Source organism: Myodes glareolus, chromosome 5 (genome assembly GCF_982192425.1).
Source record: "Myodes glareolus chromosome 5, mMyoGla1.1, whole genome shotgun sequence".
NCBI classification, from domain to species: Eukaryota; Metazoa; Chordata; class Mammalia; order Rodentia; family Cricetidae; genus Myodes; species Myodes glareolus.
The window spans coordinates 33,116,228-33,137,186 of NC_142030.1; the positions used below are offsets into that span (position 1 = coordinate 33,116,228).

At 41.6% G+C, this 20,959-nt stretch overlaps 2 protein-coding genes across 3 annotated transcripts in view; one reads left to right on the plus strand and one right to left on the minus strand.

The window, feature by feature from the left end:
• Window positions 1-12,976, minus strand: part of Btd (biotinidase) — a 35,036-nt gene extending 22,060 nt beyond the window's left edge. The window contains exon 1 of one of the 2 annotated variants that reach the window (XM_048421288.3): window positions 12,831-12,976. In XM_048421288.3, the coding sequence (XP_048277245.3) occupies window positions 12,831-12,862 (32 nt within the window). In that variant the 5' untranslated portion in view covers window positions 12,863-12,976. The remainder of the gene's footprint in view (window positions 1-12,830) is intronic. The other variant, XM_048421291.3, reaches the window with a different exon arrangement.
• Window positions 12,977-12,990: 14 nt separating this feature from the next.
• Hacl1 (2-hydroxyacyl-CoA lyase 1) overlaps window positions 12,991-20,959 on the plus strand; it is a 35,247-nt gene continuing 27,278 nt past the window's right edge. Inside the window, exons 1-4 of the mRNA XM_087906223.1 lie at window positions 12,991-13,182; window positions 13,389-13,493; window positions 18,139-18,179; window positions 20,094-20,174. Coding sequence (XP_087762349.1) covers window positions 13,093-13,182; window positions 13,389-13,493; window positions 18,139-18,179; window positions 20,094-20,174 — 317 coding nt within the window. The 5' untranslated portion in view covers window positions 12,991-13,092. The remainder of the gene's footprint in view (window positions 13,183-13,388; window positions 13,494-18,138; window positions 18,180-20,093; window positions 20,175-20,959) is intronic.

The window sequence follows — 20,959 nt, forward strand, 5'->3', positions numbered from 1 at the left end:
AAAACAAAATGGCAATTTGACATAGTGCAGTTCCTGGGTGTCCTTTCTATTTCAGTTTGCTAAGCATGGGACTATGCTTCAACGCATAATCCCACTTGCCTGTGGAAGTGTGTAACTCTCAGCAGTACATCAGCATCACATTCCCCCAAGGTGCTCATTCCTTAGGACGAAACCACCACCCCTGCAGCTGGCATTCACTGTTGCATCCCACTGTGCCTTCATTAATAAAGCTGTTAGTTTACTCACCAAGATGTTGAGAATGGGAGTGCTCTTCTTAATAATACTTTAGCGGCTAAGATTTCGTTAATTTCCTAAGAAATCAATTCAAGTTGCCTTCAGCAAGAACTAACAAAACTCATGTTCCCTTTCTTTAATATAGTCTTCCTAAAATTCTGTTCAACTACTTTCTAATTAATTATGTGACAGAATGTTAGTATCTCTCCAAATCTTGAAACTTGAATCTTGAAAATGCATTGAATTTCTGTGTTAATGGAAAAGGTCTCAACTATGGTTCTAGTGAGTCTTCTGTAGAATACCATTTCCCATAGAACTGCGACCACTTGCACAACTTTGCACAGAACTACAGTCTTGTTCTTCATTTTAACTGTTTGGATAAGAATGGGCTATACATTTTTTCCCCAGTCCCCTTCCACCCTCCTCCCTTGATGTGGGCTTCCCCTCTGTATGCTGTGAACATGTTCTATTGTCATTGGTTAATAAAGAAGCTGCTTTCAGCCAATGGTTTAACAGAGTAAAGCCAGATGGAAAATTCAAACAGATGTAGAGAGAGGGTAAGCGGAGTCGAAGAGATATCATGTAGTTGCCAAAGGAGACAGATGCCTGAGAACCTTACCAGCAAACCACGAGTCTCATGGCAATACATAGATGAATAGAAATGGGTTAATTTAAGATGTAAGGGTTAGTTAATAAGAAGCCTAAGCTATTAACCAAGAAGTGTAGTAATTAATATAATGTGATTATTTAAGGTCTGGGTGGCCCGGAAACGAACAAGCGATCTCTACCTACAAAATGGCGTCCACCAAATGGGACATGGATCCACATAAGACCTAAAAAAAGTTTAAAAAAAAGAGAGAGAGAGCTTCTAGACCCACAAAAATGGGAGCCAAGCACAGATTCTTGGTAGCCACATTTTTTTTTTCAGATAGGCTCTGTTTGTTGGTAGCAAGCAAAGAAGTGTGGCTCCTCCAAGAGAAGGCTTCCTGATTCAGAACTAGCAGTAAAAATTTCACAGTTTCTTTAAAAAAAAAAAAAAGGGCACCCCCCCCAACTCTTGCTAGTAGCACGAACTCTGGTTCTTTCAGGAGGTTCTGCACTTAAATGGGGTTTGTGAGTAGTGTGCTACAATCTGCTAATGGCAACATAGACCCGCTGTGTCCCTGGAGCTGGGACACTGAGCATGGTTCACAGAGGCAGTGAACATTACTTCCACCATGTTGAACTGGGCAGAGCAAACAGGCAGGGCCATGGAGTTGGTCCTAGCCATGCCTGCTTATCATTTTTTTTAAAGTGATCCTGATCAGAAAATAATACAGATACGCAATAAAGACAGATTCAGACAAAAATAAACCTCTGAAAAGGTCACAGTGTTGGAGAAATGTATGTAGGCTTGGAGAGATAAGAAAAAGAGTACAGGCAATTATAAAAAGAAATAAGTTTAAAAAATAAAACAAAGTCTTTAAAGAGACAGTAAAAGTAATATTAATGAGTACAGACAGACATAGATTAAAGGAGTAAAAAACAAGCCATGTAAAGATGGAAAATACACAGAGAGTCTGGATTATGCATATTATTGTGTTTTCTTTAAAATTTTTTTTACTGTGAATGAGCTAAATACAGAGAGACATTTCATTGTACAGGCTGCTAAGCTAAACCAAAATATATTTTAAAGGCATCTTGACTTCAAAATTTGAGTTAGCTAGTAACAATCCTAAGCCACTGGCCAAACATTTACAATTAATATTAAGCCTCTGCACGATTACTTAGGAGCAGCTTGTAGGATAGAAACTTCCACCTACATAGGATATAGAAGAATTTTTTCCCCATGAGGTCAGACTCAAGGTTTCACTAAGACTTGGATTCTTCTCTTTCTGCCTTTGCATGTGTCTTCCATCTGCAGGATAACCCTGTGGTGGCAAGATGGCAGCTCCAAGTCTAGGCCCCACGTGGTGCAAAAGTAGGAGGTACTTGCCAGTTCCACTGACTTTCCCCAAAGGTTGCCTAGCAACCTCTTCTAGTTACGAGGAAGGCTGGCGAATGCAAAGTTCTTTACCACCTTAAATAAAAATTATGGCTTTTGTCAGACATGGGAAATCCTGTCAGATTTGAATTTCACATAATTTCGCATGTTAAGAGTATCTTTATATTAAAACTTTTTCCACTGAGAATCTAAAGCTAAAATTTAACTATGTGTCTAGGTGTCTAGGTTTTGTTTTTGTTTTATTAAGTCAGACAACCTTACTCATAAATGCTTGTCTAATTAAAACACTTTTAGAACCACTATGTCTCTCTCTTTTTTTCTTCCTTCCTTCCTTCCTTCCTTTCTTTCTTTTTCCTTTTTTTAAAACAGTTTTATTGGGACTGGAAGAATGGCTCAGTGGTTAAGAGCACTGGCTGCTCTTCCAGAGGTCCTGGGTTCAATTCCCAGCAACCACATGGCAGCTCATGGCCGTCTGTAACCCCAGTGACAAGGAATATGACACTCTTTCACACACATACATGCAGGCAAAATGCCAGTACACATAAAATAAAAAAAAATTATTAAAAAACAGCTTTGTCACCCACTATACATTAATTTACTGTGGCCCATTTGAAAAAAATCAGACCTTTTAAGTGCCTTTTAGTCTGGAGGCTCTGTAGGCTCTTCTTTCCTTTTTATTAGTTTCCTTAAAACTCATAGAGAAGATGCCCTCAGGAGGGGCCTTGGTTTGTAATCTGCTGGCCATGCACATTACCTCATATCTTCAGCACTCACGTGAATGTGGGGAACACTGGTGTATGGCTGTAATCTAATACTGGGGGGAAAGGTGGACTCCCTAGAGCTCAGTGGTCAGCCAGTCTAGCTGAACTGATGAGCTCCAGGTTCAGGGAGACCATGTCTTAAAATTAAGTTAGAGAGCAATTGAAAAAGACATCCGGCATCTGCCTCAACATGTAATTGCACATGCTACTCAAATATGTACATACAAAATACACACACACACACACACACACACACACACACACACAGAGAATAAGGCAGAAGCCAGATGTGGTGGCTCAGATCTGTAATTTCAGCACCTGGGAGCCTGAAGCAGGAGGATTGTGAGTTCAAGGCCAGACTGGGCTATATAACTAGTTCCAGGTCAACCTCAGTACATAGAGAAACCTCGTCTTAACAAAACGAGCCTGGTGGTGGCGGCGGCTCACACCTTTGATTCCAGCACTTGGAAGGCAAAGGCAGGCAGATCTCAGTGAGTTCGGGGTCAGCCTGGTCTATAAAGTGAGTTTCAGGACAACCAGGACCGTCCCACAGAGAAACCCTGTCTCGAAAAACCAAACCAAACTTAAAACTCTGAAGACACTGTCAAAATAGACAAAATAGTATCATATAGGTGTCAGAAGAGGAAATGAATAGAAAGTTTTATTTATATATATCTATACCTATATATATATGATGGAAATAGAACAAACACAAACATGTATATATGTGATGTATATATATATATATACACATACATATATATAATGACTTGAATTAAGAATGTACCCCATAGACTCATGCATTTGCCCACTTGAGCCTTGTTGTTGGCACTGTTAGGGGAGGTTATAGTATCATTAGGAGGCGGAGTCTTTCCAGATAAAGTATGTCACTGGGCAGGGGGTCACTTTAAGGGTTTATAGCCTCATTATGCTTCTTGCACATGGGAATCAATCTCTCTCTCTCACCCCACCCCCTTCCTATGTGAATGAAAATGTGATCAGTCTGTTTCCCGTTTCTGCCACCCTGCCATGCCTTCCCTGCCTTGATGGGCGCTATCCCTCTGGATCTGTAACCAAAATACACTCTTTCTTTCTGAAGTTACTTTGGCCATGGTGTTTTACCATAACAAGAGGAAAGTGATGCATACATGAAGCTTGATATGTATCTAAAGCGACAGAACATGATACTGGAATCAGAATGAACTGTTACAAATTGGTGCTCAAACAACTGACTATTATGGCAACTTGACTATTACAAAAGCCAATCAATTAGTTCCCTCTCTATTTCCTCATAATGTAATTTAACTCGGAGTCGAGTCTAAGTTTAGCCAAGTAACTTGTGTCAAATGGGACATTACCAAATGTGCAAAGGCTTACACAACAGGTCTTGTTCCATTCTACAGCTATGAAGAAAGCAGGTGTCTAGTGAGATGTGTTTCAGGGGCAGATATGCCCGACGCCCAGACAGACAGCCCCATTTGTCAACTGCCAGTGTAATCTAGGTGACAGGTAAATGATCAGACTCGTGAATGAGCCCAGCTGAGCATGAGACCACCTGAACCTGGGCTCACAGATATGAAGGGTTTTTTTTTTTTTGTTTGTTTGTTTGTTTTTTTAACCACTGAATTTTGGGTGGATAGCTATTCAAGCAAGCCTAATTGATAAAAGTATTGTATAGAAACAAGTGCAGGTTCCACACACTCCTGCCCCTTGTGTATGTGTATTTCCTGGTTGTTGGGAGCCAGGCCAATCCAAGGCTTCCTCTGAGGCGCTGATGAAATAACAAAGAGAACACTAGTTCTATGGACTTGCCCAGAGGCAGACTTGGCAAGACCTGATCTGGGGCTGGGTTGAGGGCTTGGAAGGAGTTAAGGTTTTGGTTCCTGGGAACCTGGCTTTTCCCCTGAAGAGACTGGGATTATCAGTCCCAAAGCTGCCATGTGCTCTGACTACACACTTGACATACCGTGTGCCCTTTGTACATCATTGCTTGATTAGCTTCCTGCCGACACCATTTCATTGTATGATAGCTTTCTGTTGACTCTGCCCATTTTTCCCCTGTAAAATGTATATAAGATGCTATACTTACTTGGCATAAACCATCAGCTTAATTGAGATCTCCTGATCCCAGAGTTTCTGGGTGTTTTGTTGTTATTTTTTATTTTCTGTTCCCTCATCCCTGGGTCTCCCCCTCAGGATCCTGTCACTGAAGAATGACTTGCTGGACCAGGTCACCTAGACCAGGTAAACTAGACTTAATGAACTTGGCATAGTGGTACACATTGGTGATCCCAGCACTTGGGAAGCTGAGGCAGCAGGATATCAAGTTCAAACCTAGCTTAGACTATCTAGTAAGTCCAAACAAGGTCAAAGAAAATCAAATAAAGGGCTGGAGAGATGGCTCAGTGGTTAAGAGCATTGCCTGATCTTCCAAAGGTCCTGAGTTCAATTCCAGCAACCACATGGTGGCTCACAACCATCTGTAATGAGGTCTGGTGCCCTCTTCTGGCCTGCAGACATACACACAGAGAGAATATTGTAAACATAATAAATATTAAAAAAAAGAAAATCAAATAAATACAAAAAATAAAACAAACTTCTGACACAGAAAAAGGGTTAAAAGTTTCAAATTAGAGACCACTTATAAAATGAGATACAAAAAATAAAACATAAAGGCAAACAATTATCGCAGATAATTAGAAAATTCAGCATCTCAAAGGGAACTACAGGCAGATCTCTAATTTAAGACTAGTGTGGCTCAAGTAGGGAAATTTTTTCTCAAAAATAAAAAAAGCAACTATAAACAAAGTTAAAAGACAAATAATTTGCATTCAGGACATATAAAAGATATCTATGAACCAATAAGAAAAAGATAAAAAAATCTAGTAAAGAAAAGGGCAAAAACTTTGCTTCATTCATAATCACAGTATCTTTGGAAATGAGAAGTTATCTTATGCCAATCAAGTTGGCAAAAAAATTATAATTTTATTTTAATGTTTTTTAGCATGTTAAATATGCATAATAGGTTTTATTATGAGATTTCACCTATGTATGTGATGCATTTCTTTTTTTAAAGTATTAAGTTTATTGTAAATTTGAAATATTTTAAATTTATATTTTAAAATAAATATAAGAAAATATTCATATTTATTTAAGCATAATTAATCTGCCACTGTCTTTCCCAAAAGTTTCACAGTGTCATTATAATCACTGACAACAGCAGTATTTTTGTTGTTGTTGTTGGTGGTGGTGGTAGTGGTGGTTTTTTATTTGTTTGTTTTGAGAGAGGGTTTCTCTGTGTACCCTTGCCGTCCTTAAACTCACTCTGTAGACCAGGCTGGCCCCAAACCCACAGAGACTCACCCATCTCTGTCTCCCAAGTGCTGGGACCAAAGGCATGAACCACCACAGCCCAGCTAGTTACTTGAATTGTGTGTGTGTGTGTGTGTGTGTGTGTGTGTGTGTGTATGTATGTATGTATGCATGCAACAAAAGAATGACATGAAGCCAGGCAGTCGTAACACACATCTTTAATCCCAGCACTTAGGAGGCAGAGGCAGGAGAATCCCTGAGCTCAAGACCAGCCTGGTCCACAGAGTGAAATCCAGAACAGCCAGGCCTACATAGAGAAAGTCTGTCTTGACAAAACAAAACAAAAAGAATAAAATAAACATTTTTCAATTCTGCAATATTGATACTTTGGACTAATCCATATTTGCTTAGAACTCATAAAAATCTAACCACATCTGCCTTCCTAGTGCTGGAATTAAAGGCAAGGGCCACCAGGCCATCTGGACTAGATAATTATATGCTGTCAGGGCAAATACAGGTTATTAAACAAAATACTCAGATGCCAGCAGTGGTGGCACCTGCCTTTAATCCCAGCACTCGGGAGCAGAGGCAGGCAGATGTCTGTGAGTTCAGCGCCAGCCTGGTCTATAAGAGCTAGTTCCAGGAGAGGCCCCAAAGCTACAGAGAAACTCTTGTCTCGAAAAACAAAAACAAAACAAAACAAAACACCCAGATCGTAGACACTGTTGCCCATAGTGTCCCTTAATAGTGATAACCAAAAATGTCTTAAGAGATTTCTTATATTCCCTAAGATATAAAATCCCATGGAGAGATGGCTAAAGAGCCAGAGAGACAGCTCAGAGGCTAAAAGCACTGACTATTATCCAAGGGTCCTGAGTTCAATCCCCAGCAACCACATGGTGGCTCACAATCAACGTGATGCATTTCAATCATATTCTTCCTTGTTACCCTTCTTTGTTCCCTGCTATTAATCCTCTTCCTAAAAGGAATCAAGACTGGCCTTGAATTCACGATGTAGCTGAGGATGAACCTGTCTGCTCTGTCTCCCAAGTGTTAGAATTATAAATGTGCACTACCACGCCAGACTAGATTGGCAAAAACAAAAACTGTAAGGTTCCAATTGATGGTGAAAAGGGCAGTTCTCACACAATAATGGTATGAAGGCAAGTTATTACAATGACTTTGGAGAACAATTTTTGATAAGACTGGCAATACCCCCACACCAGTATTATACACAGAAACTCACATAGGTGTGAGACATAAAAAAATCTTCAGAGTACACTTTCCATACCCTGAGAAACTAACCTAAAAGTCTGCTACTGTTTGATTGTGTTCCCCTAAATGGTATATTTACCTTAACACAGCCATGCTGGAAGGTGGGGTCTAGTGGGGGAAGTCTGAGTCATTTATCCTCATGAATTGTTTAGGAATAAGTTAGCCATCTCTAGTTTGGCCTTCTTTTTCTCTCTTTCTCACACATTTGCTTGCCTTCCTGCTCTGAAGTTCTCACCAAAAACGGATTCTAGTAATGGACTCTTCTGAGCTGCTAGAAAAGTGGACAGAAATGAGTACTTACACAGTACTTAGCAGTGACCAGGGTTGATAATGCAGACTCCATAATCCCCAGTTTCTTGGGAAGCTAAAGCAAAGGCTCACAAGTTCAAGGCTTTCCAGAGTGAGTTCAAGGCCAGGCTAGGCAACTCACAGACCCTATCTCAAAATAAAAAGCAGGGGAAGGGTCAGGGATGGAGGTGGAACAATAGCTTCCCCTGCACCACAGAACAATAGGTAATGCCTAGCGTCATGTACTCTTTTACAACAACAGAAAATGGATTAAGACACCCTAAAAATGGATAATGAAGGTATTATAAACATTAAGTTCAAAGTAATGGCTCCCTCTATGGGATGGGAAAGGAGATGCAGTCAGGGCGGGACACAGGAGGCTGGCCCACTGTGTGGCTTTCCTGAGCTTGGAGAGATGTAGTAACTTCTGATCCTTTCATGTTTCTAAAAGATGCCATAAATATTAACTATAAGAAAACACTGAGTTGCTGATAAGCCCCAAGAAGGAGCTCAAAGGTTATGATGAAGAAACCTGTTTATGGTCTTAAGTCTTCCATTCTAAAAATGTCCCTAGTTCAACCCTGGGGACTTTGTAGTTCTCTATTCTAAGGAGAAACACTACATTGCTGAGAGCCATTATGCCTTCATAGCACACATATCATTGCGGTAGTTATTGCTAATGTTAAACCTCTTTCAAATTTACTTTAAAAAGAAAAGACAAACAAAGCAAAGCCAGAACGGACAAAGCAGGAAAACCACATTCTTTCGGTTTTCTTTCCACAGTGCTCCTGGTTTCGGGGCCAGGCAAAAGTTCAGGCTTTAGGCAGGAACCCATCTTCTCTAGGTCAGAGGGTACCAGGGAAAACTGCTTAGTGCTTTCAACAACACAGGGACCAGGAGCTTTTATTATTGAGTTATTACTGAGCTGTCCCTGACGGCTCCAGCGTCTAAAGTTATCTCCCATGGGCAGTTTTGCTTCAAGCTTGTCTCTAAGCTTTGCTACTATAAAGGTGATAAATTCAATGAGAGAGAAGCAAACAGAATCAACTGAGCCTTTTTCACTCAAGCAACCATTTTATCCATGATTTGATGCCTGTTCTGTCTCTGTTGATGTTTTCTACAGCGCATTTCCTACAGTGTAGTTTAAGGGTTGTTTGTAAAAATAGTGCTCTATATAGATTTCCTTTTCATTTTTGTTCCTGGCTTTTTACTTGCAGGTGGCATAGCTGTGTGCTCTTAGCTACTCAGAAGGCCGAGCCAAGAAGAACCAAAGTTCAAGGCCTACCTGGACAACTTAGTGAAACCCTGCATTAACATAAAAAAAGTAAAAACAGGCTGGTGGTGTAAGCCTTTAATTCCAGAGGCAGGTGGACCTCTGTGAGTTCAAGGCCAGCCTGGTCTACAGGAGCTAGTTCCAGGACAGGCACCAAAGCTACAGAAAAACCTTGTCTTGAAAAAAACCAAAAAAAAAAAAAAAAAAAAAGTAAAAACAGGGCTTAGAGGTACGAAGACCTCAGAGTAAGTCTGACCATTAACCCACCTATCCAGCTTCTTCTATTGCTTGACCGCTGCCCTATATTCTCAGTCACGGGGAAACAGTTGGTTAAAAATTAAGCTCTCTGTTGTGTTAAGACACCCACAGACTTGTGTAAGCAAGTTTCCACAAACCCTGTTAAGTTTGTACAAACACCTAGTTATCACAAATTGTACTACTAATTATAAAACGCTATCACAAGTTATAAATTCCCAGAATGTACCCAAACTGTCACCCAGAATTTAACCTCAAATTGTAAAGATTCTTTTTCTTGTATCACTCCGACCCTGCCCCCAACTTGCAGCTTTTGCTTCACAAAGGACCAACTCCCCCTGCTCAGGGTCACAACACGGATCCCCCTGCTCGTGGCCCTAACTAGTTAGACATTCTGGTACCCGCGGGGATGGAATAAAGCTGCTTCTGCTCTCTAGCTTTGGCGGTCTCCTCTTTAACATCTGCGCGATTCCCAGGCCCAGCAGGTATCATAGCTGCCTAGCAAGCACAAGGCCCTGGGTTCAATCCCCATACCAGAAAAGCAGAAGATATGGACTCCGTTTCCATTTTCTTTGATTGTCAGCCACTTTGAGTTTTGAGTCCTTCTACAATATGTCACAAATTTCCTAGTTAGCATCGATCGTCAACCTGAAACAGCCTGAAGTCAACTGAGCAATGGGTCTGCATAAAGGAGCTGCCAGTCTGCAAGCACATCTGCGGGCGACGAATCAAGATAGATATGAATCAAGGCAGGAGGGCCCAGCTCATAGGGCAGGTGGCTATATGAAAAAGCTCATTAAGCACCAGGCAGGGAGTAGTAGAGTGAGCCAGCGAGTAGGTTTCTCCATGGTTCCTGCCTTGAGTTCCGACCCGACAACCTTCTCTCAGAGATGGACTATGACTCCTTCTCCTCCCTGAATGTGCTTTGTGTCAGGTGTTTGTCACGATAACAAAATGAAGTTAGACTAACAAATAACCCTAATCCCTTCTTTATTTGGTAACCAAGCAGCACTTTTTGGTAAGGCATGGCCTATTTGTCACAGGCTCAGCTAAGGTTGTGTTTAAAATGAGCACAAAGATTCCTACTGTTTGTATGAACCGACAGAGATAAAATCACAATCTGGGGCCATGGAATTACTGCCTATAGAAGCTGCCTTCTTCTGAAAGTTAATCTTCCTGGGCATAATATTGCGGTTCTTTTTAATCACTTATTTTTGGGTCAGGAACAGTCTAGCCCAGGCTGGCCTTCAGCTTGAATCCTCCCGCCTTAGCCTCCTGAGTACAGGTATTGTAGGCATGCCTCACCTCATCCCACCTACAGGTCTCACTGCTTCTCCCGGGCACCTAGATAGTATCTTCACCCACTTGGAGGAAAGTTGTCAAGTCACTTCTCATAATCTCAAATCTCGATCATTAAAATAATCACTATTTAGACTCTGACAATTGGCTCTGCCCTTTGGAAAGTTTGTTACCAACACTGCCTTTTCTTCTTTTCTTTTTTTTCTTCTTCTTCTTCTTATTCTTCTTCTTCTTTTTATTATTATTATTACTATTATTTTATTTCATGTGTACGGGTGGTTTGCCTGCATGCATGTCATGTTCTATGTGTGTGCTTGGTGCCCTCAGAGGCCAGAAGAGGCCATCTGTTTCCTTGGAACTGGAGTTATAGAGGGTTGTGAGACACCATGTGGGTGCTGAAAATCAAACTCAGGCCACGTGGAGGGTCACCACTGCTCTTAACCACCGAGCCATCTCTCCAACCCCCTAGCCTTCTGCTTTTAAGAAAGTTAAAATTTAGAGCTGGTGATACAGCTCAGTGGTAGAGTGCTTGCCTGATACGCACAAGGTTCTAAGTTCAATTCCTAGTACATTTTTAAAAGATTTATTCTTCCAGCGGGGCAGTGGTGCCTTTAATCCCAGCACTTGGGAAGCAGAGACAGGTGGATCTCTGAGTTCGAGGCCAGCCTGGTCTACAAAGCAAGTTCCAGGAGAGTCAAAGCTATGGAAAAAACCTGTCTCGAAAAAATAAAAACAAAACAAAAAGATTATTTTTCCTTTGAGCAACAAGTAAATTTAAAAACAACGCCAAGGAGCTGGAGAGATGACTCAGTGATTAGGATCACTGGCTGCTCTTTCACAGGACCTGGGTTCAATTCCCAGCACTCACATGGCAGCTCACAACTGTCTGTGACCTCAGTTCCCGGGGACCTGACACCTTCACACCAATGCACATAAAATAAAGTTAAATAAATTATTTTTAAAATGCCAGATTTCTTCCTTTCTTTTATTTCTTCCTTCCTCTTTCTTCGTTTTTGTTTGTCATTTCAGACAGGGATCTCTCTACATAGCCCTGATGTCCTGGAACACACTAGGTAGAGTAGCGAGGCTCTCATTCACAGAAATCCACCTGTCTCTGCTTCCCAAGTGCTAGGCTTTAAAGGCACACACCACCATGTCTGACTCAACCACGGCAAATTTCAACAAAATCTCAAGCATACTGCCAACAAAAACAACAGGGGGTATGATTAACATGTGCAATGCCTGCAGAGTGCTTTGTGTAAATTCCAGATCCCGGGGTTATTATGGTGCAGTGGGACACAACAGGAGTGACTCTTGGCCTTCCAGACAGTGTTCACATCGCTTCTGCTGAATCACTACAGGCAACGAGGGAAGCGTGAAATGCTGTACTGTGGACTGCAGCTGAAGACAAGAACCAGCTCAATGTTTTTTTTCTTGGCTAAATGGCAAAATATGGTCAGTTGGAGACTGATTCTTTTATTAAAAAAATACTTAATCTGAATTAAAGTGATTTGTTCTAATCAGAGTTAAGTGTGCACTTCATACAGAGTTCTGGTAGTGATTGTTTTGAGAAAGGAATCCATTTGCTGTATAGACAGCAGGCTTCGCCTTGAATCCGTAAGTCGAGAGCAACCAACATTATTAATTTAGTGATACTCAACTGGAACAAAAATAAATAAATAAAAACCAGGCAGAGGGCAGGGGCAGCTGCGGTGTGAAGAATGTTCTGGACAAGTTTATCTCTCGACAAACCAGTTGGGTGTCATCTATGAGAAAAAGTAGACCTCTGAGCACAGACTTAAGTAACGTGCACAATCTGTGACGTGCAAAACCACAAAATTATGAAATAAGAGGGTACCGAAGCATGACAGCACGACCCCACAGATCATTTTCCTCAACTAGCCACTCTCTCCAAGCTAGCCGCGTCCCAGCAGCCTCCGCGCGGCTCGCCCCCAGCAGCAAGAAGCCCCAGCGGGGGGGACGGGGCGGGGAAAGCGCGCCGGAGCCACGCCCCCTCCTCACGTGGTCGGCTTCAGCCTTCACCCTCGACGTGCGCTTGTGCCACCTGCCTGCGCGGGACTGAGCCGCGTCGCTGCCCCGGTGGAGACGGAAACCATGGCGGGCCACCTCGGAGGTTGTGCTTTCTTACCTGCTCGGCATAGGCCGCGGTCTCCTGTTCATCCCGCCTCTGCTGATGGCGGAACCGGGCAAAGGCAGAAAGGAAAATGGGCGTGCTCAGATTATCGCCTCACGGAGGACTGCCTCCTAGTCCCGCCCATTCTCCTCTTGGCTAAAAGCGGTTGGCTGCCCTCCTGTCGGGTGTCACCAATAGCGTGCGGCCGACCCTGGAGCTTGTCTGGCTTATGAGGCTGTGGGCCGCGAGAGTGCGGTGAAGTAACTTTAGGTGCAAGATGCCGGGAAGTAACTCGGGAGAGGGTAGCGACAGAAGCGAGGAGCAGGTGTCTGGTGCTAAAGTCATCGCCCAGGCTCTGAAAACGCAAGTACGGTGGATCGCCAGCAGGAAGCAGGCGCGGACCGGGGGGGAAGGAGAGAGAGAGAGAAAGGGAGGGAGGGAGGGAGGGAGGGCACGCGTTGTCATGGAGACGGAGAGCAAGTGGGGGGTCCTGTTGGCCTTTCCTTTGAACAAGAAGACTGGGTCACCTGGTGATCTGCGTTTATTCCTCTGTCTCTCTCCCCCCACCCCCAGAATGTGGAGTACATGTTCGGAGTCGTAGGCATCCCGGTGACCGAAATCGCCCTTGCTGCACAGGAATTGGGCATCAGGTACATCGGGATGAGGAATGAGCAAGCGGTGAGTGTGGTCGTGGCCGAATGGCATTTATTCGCTGCACACGACATCCTATCACCTCTAAAGCATTGCACATACCACACTGTTCCTACTTGACGGGAAAGTGCGATGCAGAGAGAGTAAGTCAAACGTGCCCAATGTGAGTCATTTGGTAGTGGCATTGGAACTCAGATATTCTGAGTTTGGGTCTGTGCTCGTATTGTTCTACCGTAGTTCATTCTGTCTGCCATACCCAGATATCAGAACTGGAAGGGATGGTCTGTCGTCACTATCAGGCTGTGAGTTCTAGCTATGTTGTTTCATTACTGCATATGTGTATTGTCAGTATTTGGTGTGATTTCTGTACATGACAGGGGCTCAGAGAGCATCTGTAGGATGGATGATTGAAGGCTAAGACTCATGCTGCGTAACAGGCGTGGGGTAAGGTGAAAGACCTTAGAGACAGTCAAGATCTTACTGGAACCCGGGTTTAATCTGGAAGCGGGAAAAGCAAAGTAGATATTTTGTGATCCCACTTGCATTGTTTCCTCTGGCTGCCCAGTATTACCCTCCCTCAGCAATACTGGCAAGAATCTGGTGTGAATGGAGTGGTTGAATGGTGTTTGCTACCAAGACTGATAACCTGAGTTCAGTTGCCAGGACCTACATGGAAGAAGGAAGGAGATAATTGATTCACGTTGTCCTCTGACCACACGCGCGCGCACACACACACACACACACACACACACACACACACTTTAAAGGATCAAGAATTGGGGCTAGAGAGATAACTCAAGTTAACAGCACTTGTTTCTTCTCTAGAGACCAGGGTTTGGTTTCTGGCACCCACATGGTAGCTCACAACCACCTATAACTCCAGTTTTAGAGGATCTGATGGTTTCTTCTGGCTTCTATGGGTACACACATGCTGCACACACACACACACACACACACACACACACACACACACACAAAATAAATGTTAGAAAAGAGTAAGAATCTATTTTGCAACATTGTCAGTCCAGCTGAGGCAGAGTCCTGTTTTCTCTTCCACTGTTGCCCTTTGATCTACCTTCTTGCTCCCTCTTGCCTCATTTTCTCTGCCCTCAAATGTGAGCTCCAGTGCAGCAGACCTTATGGTTTATTTTCATATCTCCATGGTGCTGGTTTGATTGAGGCGTTTGTATAATATAGATAACTACTACATTATTTACTAATTGAAAAATGTTTATCAACGAGGCTTGGAATTTATAGGGAGTGTTTTTAATCTGAAAACTGGTAGATACTGAATTTGGGTTGCTTGCTCCTTTGCCCCTGCCCCCTTCTTCAGTGCTAGGAATTGAGCCTAGGACCTTGTGCATACTAAACAAGCACCCTGCCACTGAGCTGTGTACACTTACCTTTCTGTTTTCTTACTTGAGACAACTTTCTGTTCTTTTACCTGCGTGAGAAAGTGTAGCTGCTGATCTACATTGGACTGTTTTTCTAGGGGAAGTATGTTTGCCACTGCTTTCTTTTTCTTGCATTAGACATGTGCTGAGTATGTACTATATGCTTGGTAGTGGCAAGAGAGGCAGAGTATGTACTATAAGCAGTGGCAGAGAGGGATATAAAGAAGAAATTAGGTTTACTTTTCAACTACAGGTGATCAGCTGGGAAAAGTGGGGGCGTGACACAAAAGGCAATGTAGAATAATGGTCCTCACAAAAGGAATCCATGAAGAGATAGTAGCTGCAGAGTATGTGCTGGTTCTCTGATAGGGCAAGGAAGATTGCTCATGGAAGTAATGTTTGTTGCACGCTGCGTCAGTACAGCTTAAAGGCATGGCAAGCCATCAGAGTGACAGGCAGGCCAAAGGATGCTTATGGAAAGTCTGTGGCTCACAACTGTAATCTCTGTCTACTCGAGTGAAACAGAAAATCACAGGTTTGGAGCCAACCCGGTCAACTGAGATTTGCACAACTTGTTTTATCTTTCGGTGGTAGAATGCTTGCCTAACATGCCTGGTGCTCTGGATTTCCCTAGTACAACAACAAACGAATTAAATAAACAGACAAATACAGTCTTCCGAGAAAGCATCCCACAGAAAAAAAATGCCAGAGCTATCTTGAGGAAAGAGTAGGCATTACCTATTAGGAAGGAAGTGATTTCTAGGTTAGGGGCTCAGACTATAAATGATAATTCTACTGACTGAGGTTGAGAATAGAGAGAGGAGGAACAATCTAGAAGGGAAGATGGTGGGTTTAATGATGGAATTGTTTAAAGGAAATATGCAAGAGGGCTCAGGATTCAAGAGCATGTTTGTGCTAAAGAGAAAGGTATACCTGGGTACTGCTTGAGTATCATTCATTCATCAGCTCCTTAGAGTAGTTGAGACATTGATCATGTGGCCAGAAGACAGACAGATGGTCAGGAAGCTGATTCTCAGTGCTTTACATGTCTGAGAGCCCTGATTCATCCTCCTAGCAGTTCTGTGAATTGCATTCATCTTATAGATGAAGAAGCAAGTGTGCCGAGAAACTTGTCAAAATCAACAGTAGAATGGAGGGGAACTGGGGTCAGAATAAGAACACTTGGACTCCAGACTTTGCTGACCTAAAAACTATGTTTGCTAGCCTGCGGTGGTGGTGCATACCTGCAATCCAAGCATTTGGGAGGGGGAAACTGGCGGATCTCTGTGAGTTCAAGGCCAGCATGATCTACAGAGCTAGTTCCAGGACAGACAGGGATACACAGAGAAATCCTGTCTTGAAGAACCAAAGAAAAAAAGAGATAAGTAACACTATAATGCCCTAGACAAAGAATAATTTTAAAATGCCCTCAGCATTTTTCCTGAGCATCTTGTATTTGATTTAACTTTGTATTCCCTATCTTCCTTATACACTGGATGAAGCACAGTTGAGTGAAAAGTGGCCAAGCATGGTAACTCCTAGCTGACTCCTAGAGCTCATGGGTTTGTGGGGCTTACCTTGCATTCAAGGCCAGCCTGGACCAGAGTGGGACCGTGTCTCAAAACAAAACAGATAGAAGAAAACCATGTTAGCCTTAAAGAAAATTGCAACAGATTGCTTGCTAAGAATTGGAAACATACAGTAAATAATATGTAACAACCATGTGGAAGCAAACTCAGTAACAGAAGGATAAGTGAAAAATCACTTTTAAAATGAAGCAGCACAGGGCTGGAGAGATGGCTCAATGGTTAAGAGCACTGGCTGCTCTTCCACAGGACCCAGGTTCAATTCCCAGCATCCACATGGCAACTCACAACTGTTTGTAACTCTAGTTCCAGGGATCTGACACCTTCACACAAATGCACATAAAATAAAGTTAAATAAATTAAAAAGAAAAAAAGAAATAACACACTCACTGCCACATATACCTATCTGAAAACTTAAACTTCAAGCGAACTAATTAGGAATAAAAGGGAAAACACAGATCACCAGTGTGAGGCATAGAAATACAGACCTTGCTACAAACCCTAATTTAAAAACGAGTTGAAGAAATCACAGTGGCAAATAGAAAATATTTTAATCAATTTGAAAAGATGAACATCAAATATAATTCATAATATATAGTTAAGATATTTTACTAAGTAGTTGAGGTGAATCTGTTAGTAATTCAGTAAAGTTTAAAGCCAATGGTGGCCACTTATTTCTCAAGACATTAGGAAAGGAAAATCAGATCTAAGTCAAGGAAAGAAGTTAAGTAATTGATGCATAAGCAGAGATTAGTGAAGTAGGAAACAATACAGAAAAACTAAAACCTTAACAATCCCAGGACTTGGAAGGCTAATCACCATGGACTATACAACAAATTCAAAGCTAGCGTGAGGTAATGAGACCAGACTCTGAACAAATCAACTAACCCTTCATAAGTGGACTGACAGACATAAATGTTTGATAAGATTCTAAAGATGATAATAGGAATGACAAATAGTAGTGAAACGTTCCTTGAAAATATAAAATTTAGATACTTAGGTACTTAAGCCATTTCTTAAAATTTATGGTTATCACGTCTCATAAAAATGAGTAGTGTTCCAGTTCTTCCTTTCCTTTACTATGTAAACTTTCATCTATTTTTGTTTCATTGTGTTTTTGAGACAATTTCTCTGTGTGGCCCTAACTGTCCTGGAATGCACTCTGTAGAACAGGCTGGCCTCTAACTCAGAGATCTGCCAGCCTCTGCCTCCTGAGTGCTGGGATTAAAGGCATGCACCACCATGACCAGCTCAAATTTGCTCTGTGATAACTCTTTTGTATGCTGTGAATATATGTTGCTCTCACTGGTTGATAATAAAAGCTATTTTGGCCTATAGCAAGGCAGAATATATCTAGGTGGGGAAGCCAAATTGAATATAGGGAGAGAGAGCTGAGTCAGGAGAGATGCTGCCCAAGAAACAAAATGCAAGCATACCTGTAAAAGCCACAGTAACGTTTCAATATATAGATTAATAGAAATGGGTTAATTTAATTGTAAGTACTAGTTAGTAATTAAGCCTGAGCTATTCAGTCAAACATTTTGCAGTTAATATTTAGCCTCTGAGTGATTATTTAAAAGCAGATGTGGGCTGGGTCGGGACAGAGATACCTCTGTTTACACAAATTCTCATCCTTTAGTAATTAGATTTTCTAATTACTATTCTTGTATTCCTGTTGCCCTTTCTTTGTAGGCTTGTTATGCTGCCTCTGCGGTTGGATACCTAACGGGCAGGTAACTAAAGTGCACTTCATTAGAATACACTGAAAGTTTGGGGTAGAAATATATATGTCAACTCAAAACTTAGTTGGCTTGAAAAGATTGTAGAAGATAGTATTAGTAAGAAGTAACTCTTAACTTCCTTAGGCTACTTCATATAAAAGGCTTGGTTCCAAGATGAGCTTGCTAGAGCATATTCCTGTCTTCTTATGCTAGATAATTACTCAGCCCTCGTTTTTTACTAAAAAGTAATACTTGGTAAAAATAACCATTTTAGAAAATGTAGAAAATATAAAAGGAATAAAAACTAAAATGACTGTAATCCACAACCACTAAGGTTTTTTTTCATATATTTTACTTTTTTTCTATATTCACATATTTTTTAAGGTGGGTTTTGGGCCTTTGATAAAATTTGTACCATACTTTTTATGGCACTTATATATAAGCATTAGTAAGGTATTTTTTGGGGGGGGGGGTTCGAGACAGGGTTTCTCTGTAGCTTTGGAGCCTGGCCTGGAACTAGCTCTTGTAGACCAGGCTGGCCTCAAACTCACAGAGATCCGCCTGCCTCTGCCTCCAGAGTGCTGGGATTAAAGGCATGTGCCACCATTGCCCGGCATAGTTTATGGCAGAATTTATTTTACTTTTTTTGGTTTTGTTGTTGTTTTGTTTTAGTTTTTTTTGAGATAGGGTTTCTTTGTAGCTTTGGATCCGATCCTGAAACTAGCTCTTGTAGACCAGACTGGCCTCGAACTCACAGAAATCCACAAATATTTATTTTGTTCTGTCTGCATGTCAGACCAGAAGAGGGCGCCAGATCTCATTACAGATGGTTGTGAGATGTGGTTGCTGGGAATTGAACTCAGAACCTCTGGAAAAGCAGCCAGTGCTCTTAACCGCTGAGCCATCTCTCCAACCCTTGATTTTTTTTTATTCTAAAAGTGAAGTTAGTATTTAAATTCTAGAAATATAAACAAGCAAGAGCTCACAGTCCTTCTCTTTAATGGGAACCTACTGAATTTGAGCCTGAGGAAAACCAGGCTGTCTGAAACAGCCTCTGAACTATTCTGTGGATTTATTTGCATTTTTGTTGACCCTGGAAAGCATTTGAATTACAGTCTTTGATGCTTTAATTGATTCTGGAATGATGATTATTTTTACAAACTGAAAATTTAGTTTGAAATTCTTATTCTGAACATTTTAGAGTTATACTGTTTAGTATTGTAGCATTAGCAATGTGTAGCTATTTCATTTAATTAAAAATAACCAATATGCTAAGTAGAACTGCTTTTTGGAGCGGCCACACTGAAAGTGTTCAGTGACTGTGTGGAGTCCATGACCTGTCGAATTGCACAGGGAAGGAGGACGTCTACGTCTGTAGAGCATGCTGGGGATGATACTGCTCTGGATACTTAGAACTGTTGTTAGTGTTACTTTAAGTCTGAAAGATTTGGAAATGTAAAGACTTAGGCTCAGAAAGTGTGTCAACAGAAAGCATTCAGAAAGATTGGGAGGAAAACCATGCATTTAGAATCACTGCCTCACAGAGACTTAGTGTATTATATTTATTTATTAGAAAATGAAAAAATCCATATAAAATATATGTGACTGTCAAAAATTTGCTTCTGTAATCAGTGAACTTGTTCTAACCCAAAATGATTGGAGCAAAATACGAAAGATTAGTAAAATACAATGTGATGGTAATAATGTACATTATATCTTAAAAAACCTTGATGGTACTCATTTTTAATTAAGATGTTCTAATAATTGGTCTATCTTCTGACCACCAAGAGGTTTCCATGGAAACCTAACATAATACGAATTGGCACTTGGTGTGTTTGAAGCTGAGATAGCTGACTGGCATCCACACCTCTTTTTTTTTCTGCTGTTATGTTTGACCTGCTGTTGATAACTCTGCTTTACTTCTAGGCCAGGAGTGTGCCTTGTGGTTTCTGGCCCAGGTCTCATCCACGCCTTGGGTGGCATGGCAAACGCGAACATGAACTGCTGGTAATTAAATCATTCTTGCTCAAAACTTTTTAAATGTGTCTTTGTGTGTTTTGGCAAAGTAGAACTGATCTATACTACTGATCTACAGTGGGAAGACTTGGGGGAAACAAAAGTCCACCCTGCTGTGCTTGGGAACAGAGTAGACAGTCATGAACTGGGAAATGAGTGGAGCTCGGGAGGATGGAGGTCAAAGGTGCCTGCCACGCCTGAGGTTCAATGTGCAGCATGAGGACAAGAGTCAGTAATATTGTACTGAATGCTGGAAATTTACTACAAATGCAGATTGGGATACTTCTGTGATATATAAACTGTGACATTGTGAGTGTTAATTTGCTTGACTACAGCATCAGTTCACTATAGGTATCAAAACAACATTGTAGCCTTTATTATATGCAATGCTAGGAAGAAAATATTAAGTCCATCACTAAGAAAGAAGCACTTGAACATTTTAGAGTTTCATTCTCTGTATGTATTCATGTTTATGGATGTGAGCATGCTTGTAGTTCTAAATAAAGAACTACTTTGAAAATGTGTTAAATATTGAACCTAGACCTTCCCTATGTTGTATAGGCTTGGTTAGTCTGGAATAATCATAATCACAATAATACTGTCCTAGAACTCACTATGTAGACCAGGCTGGCCTCAAACTCACAGAGATCCGCCTGCCACCTGAGTACTGGGACTAAAGGCATTTGACACTACACCCAGCTAAACTTTGTGTGTGTGTGTGTGTGTGTGTGTGTGTGTGTGTGTGTGTGTAACAAAATCTTATTAAGTTAACCTAG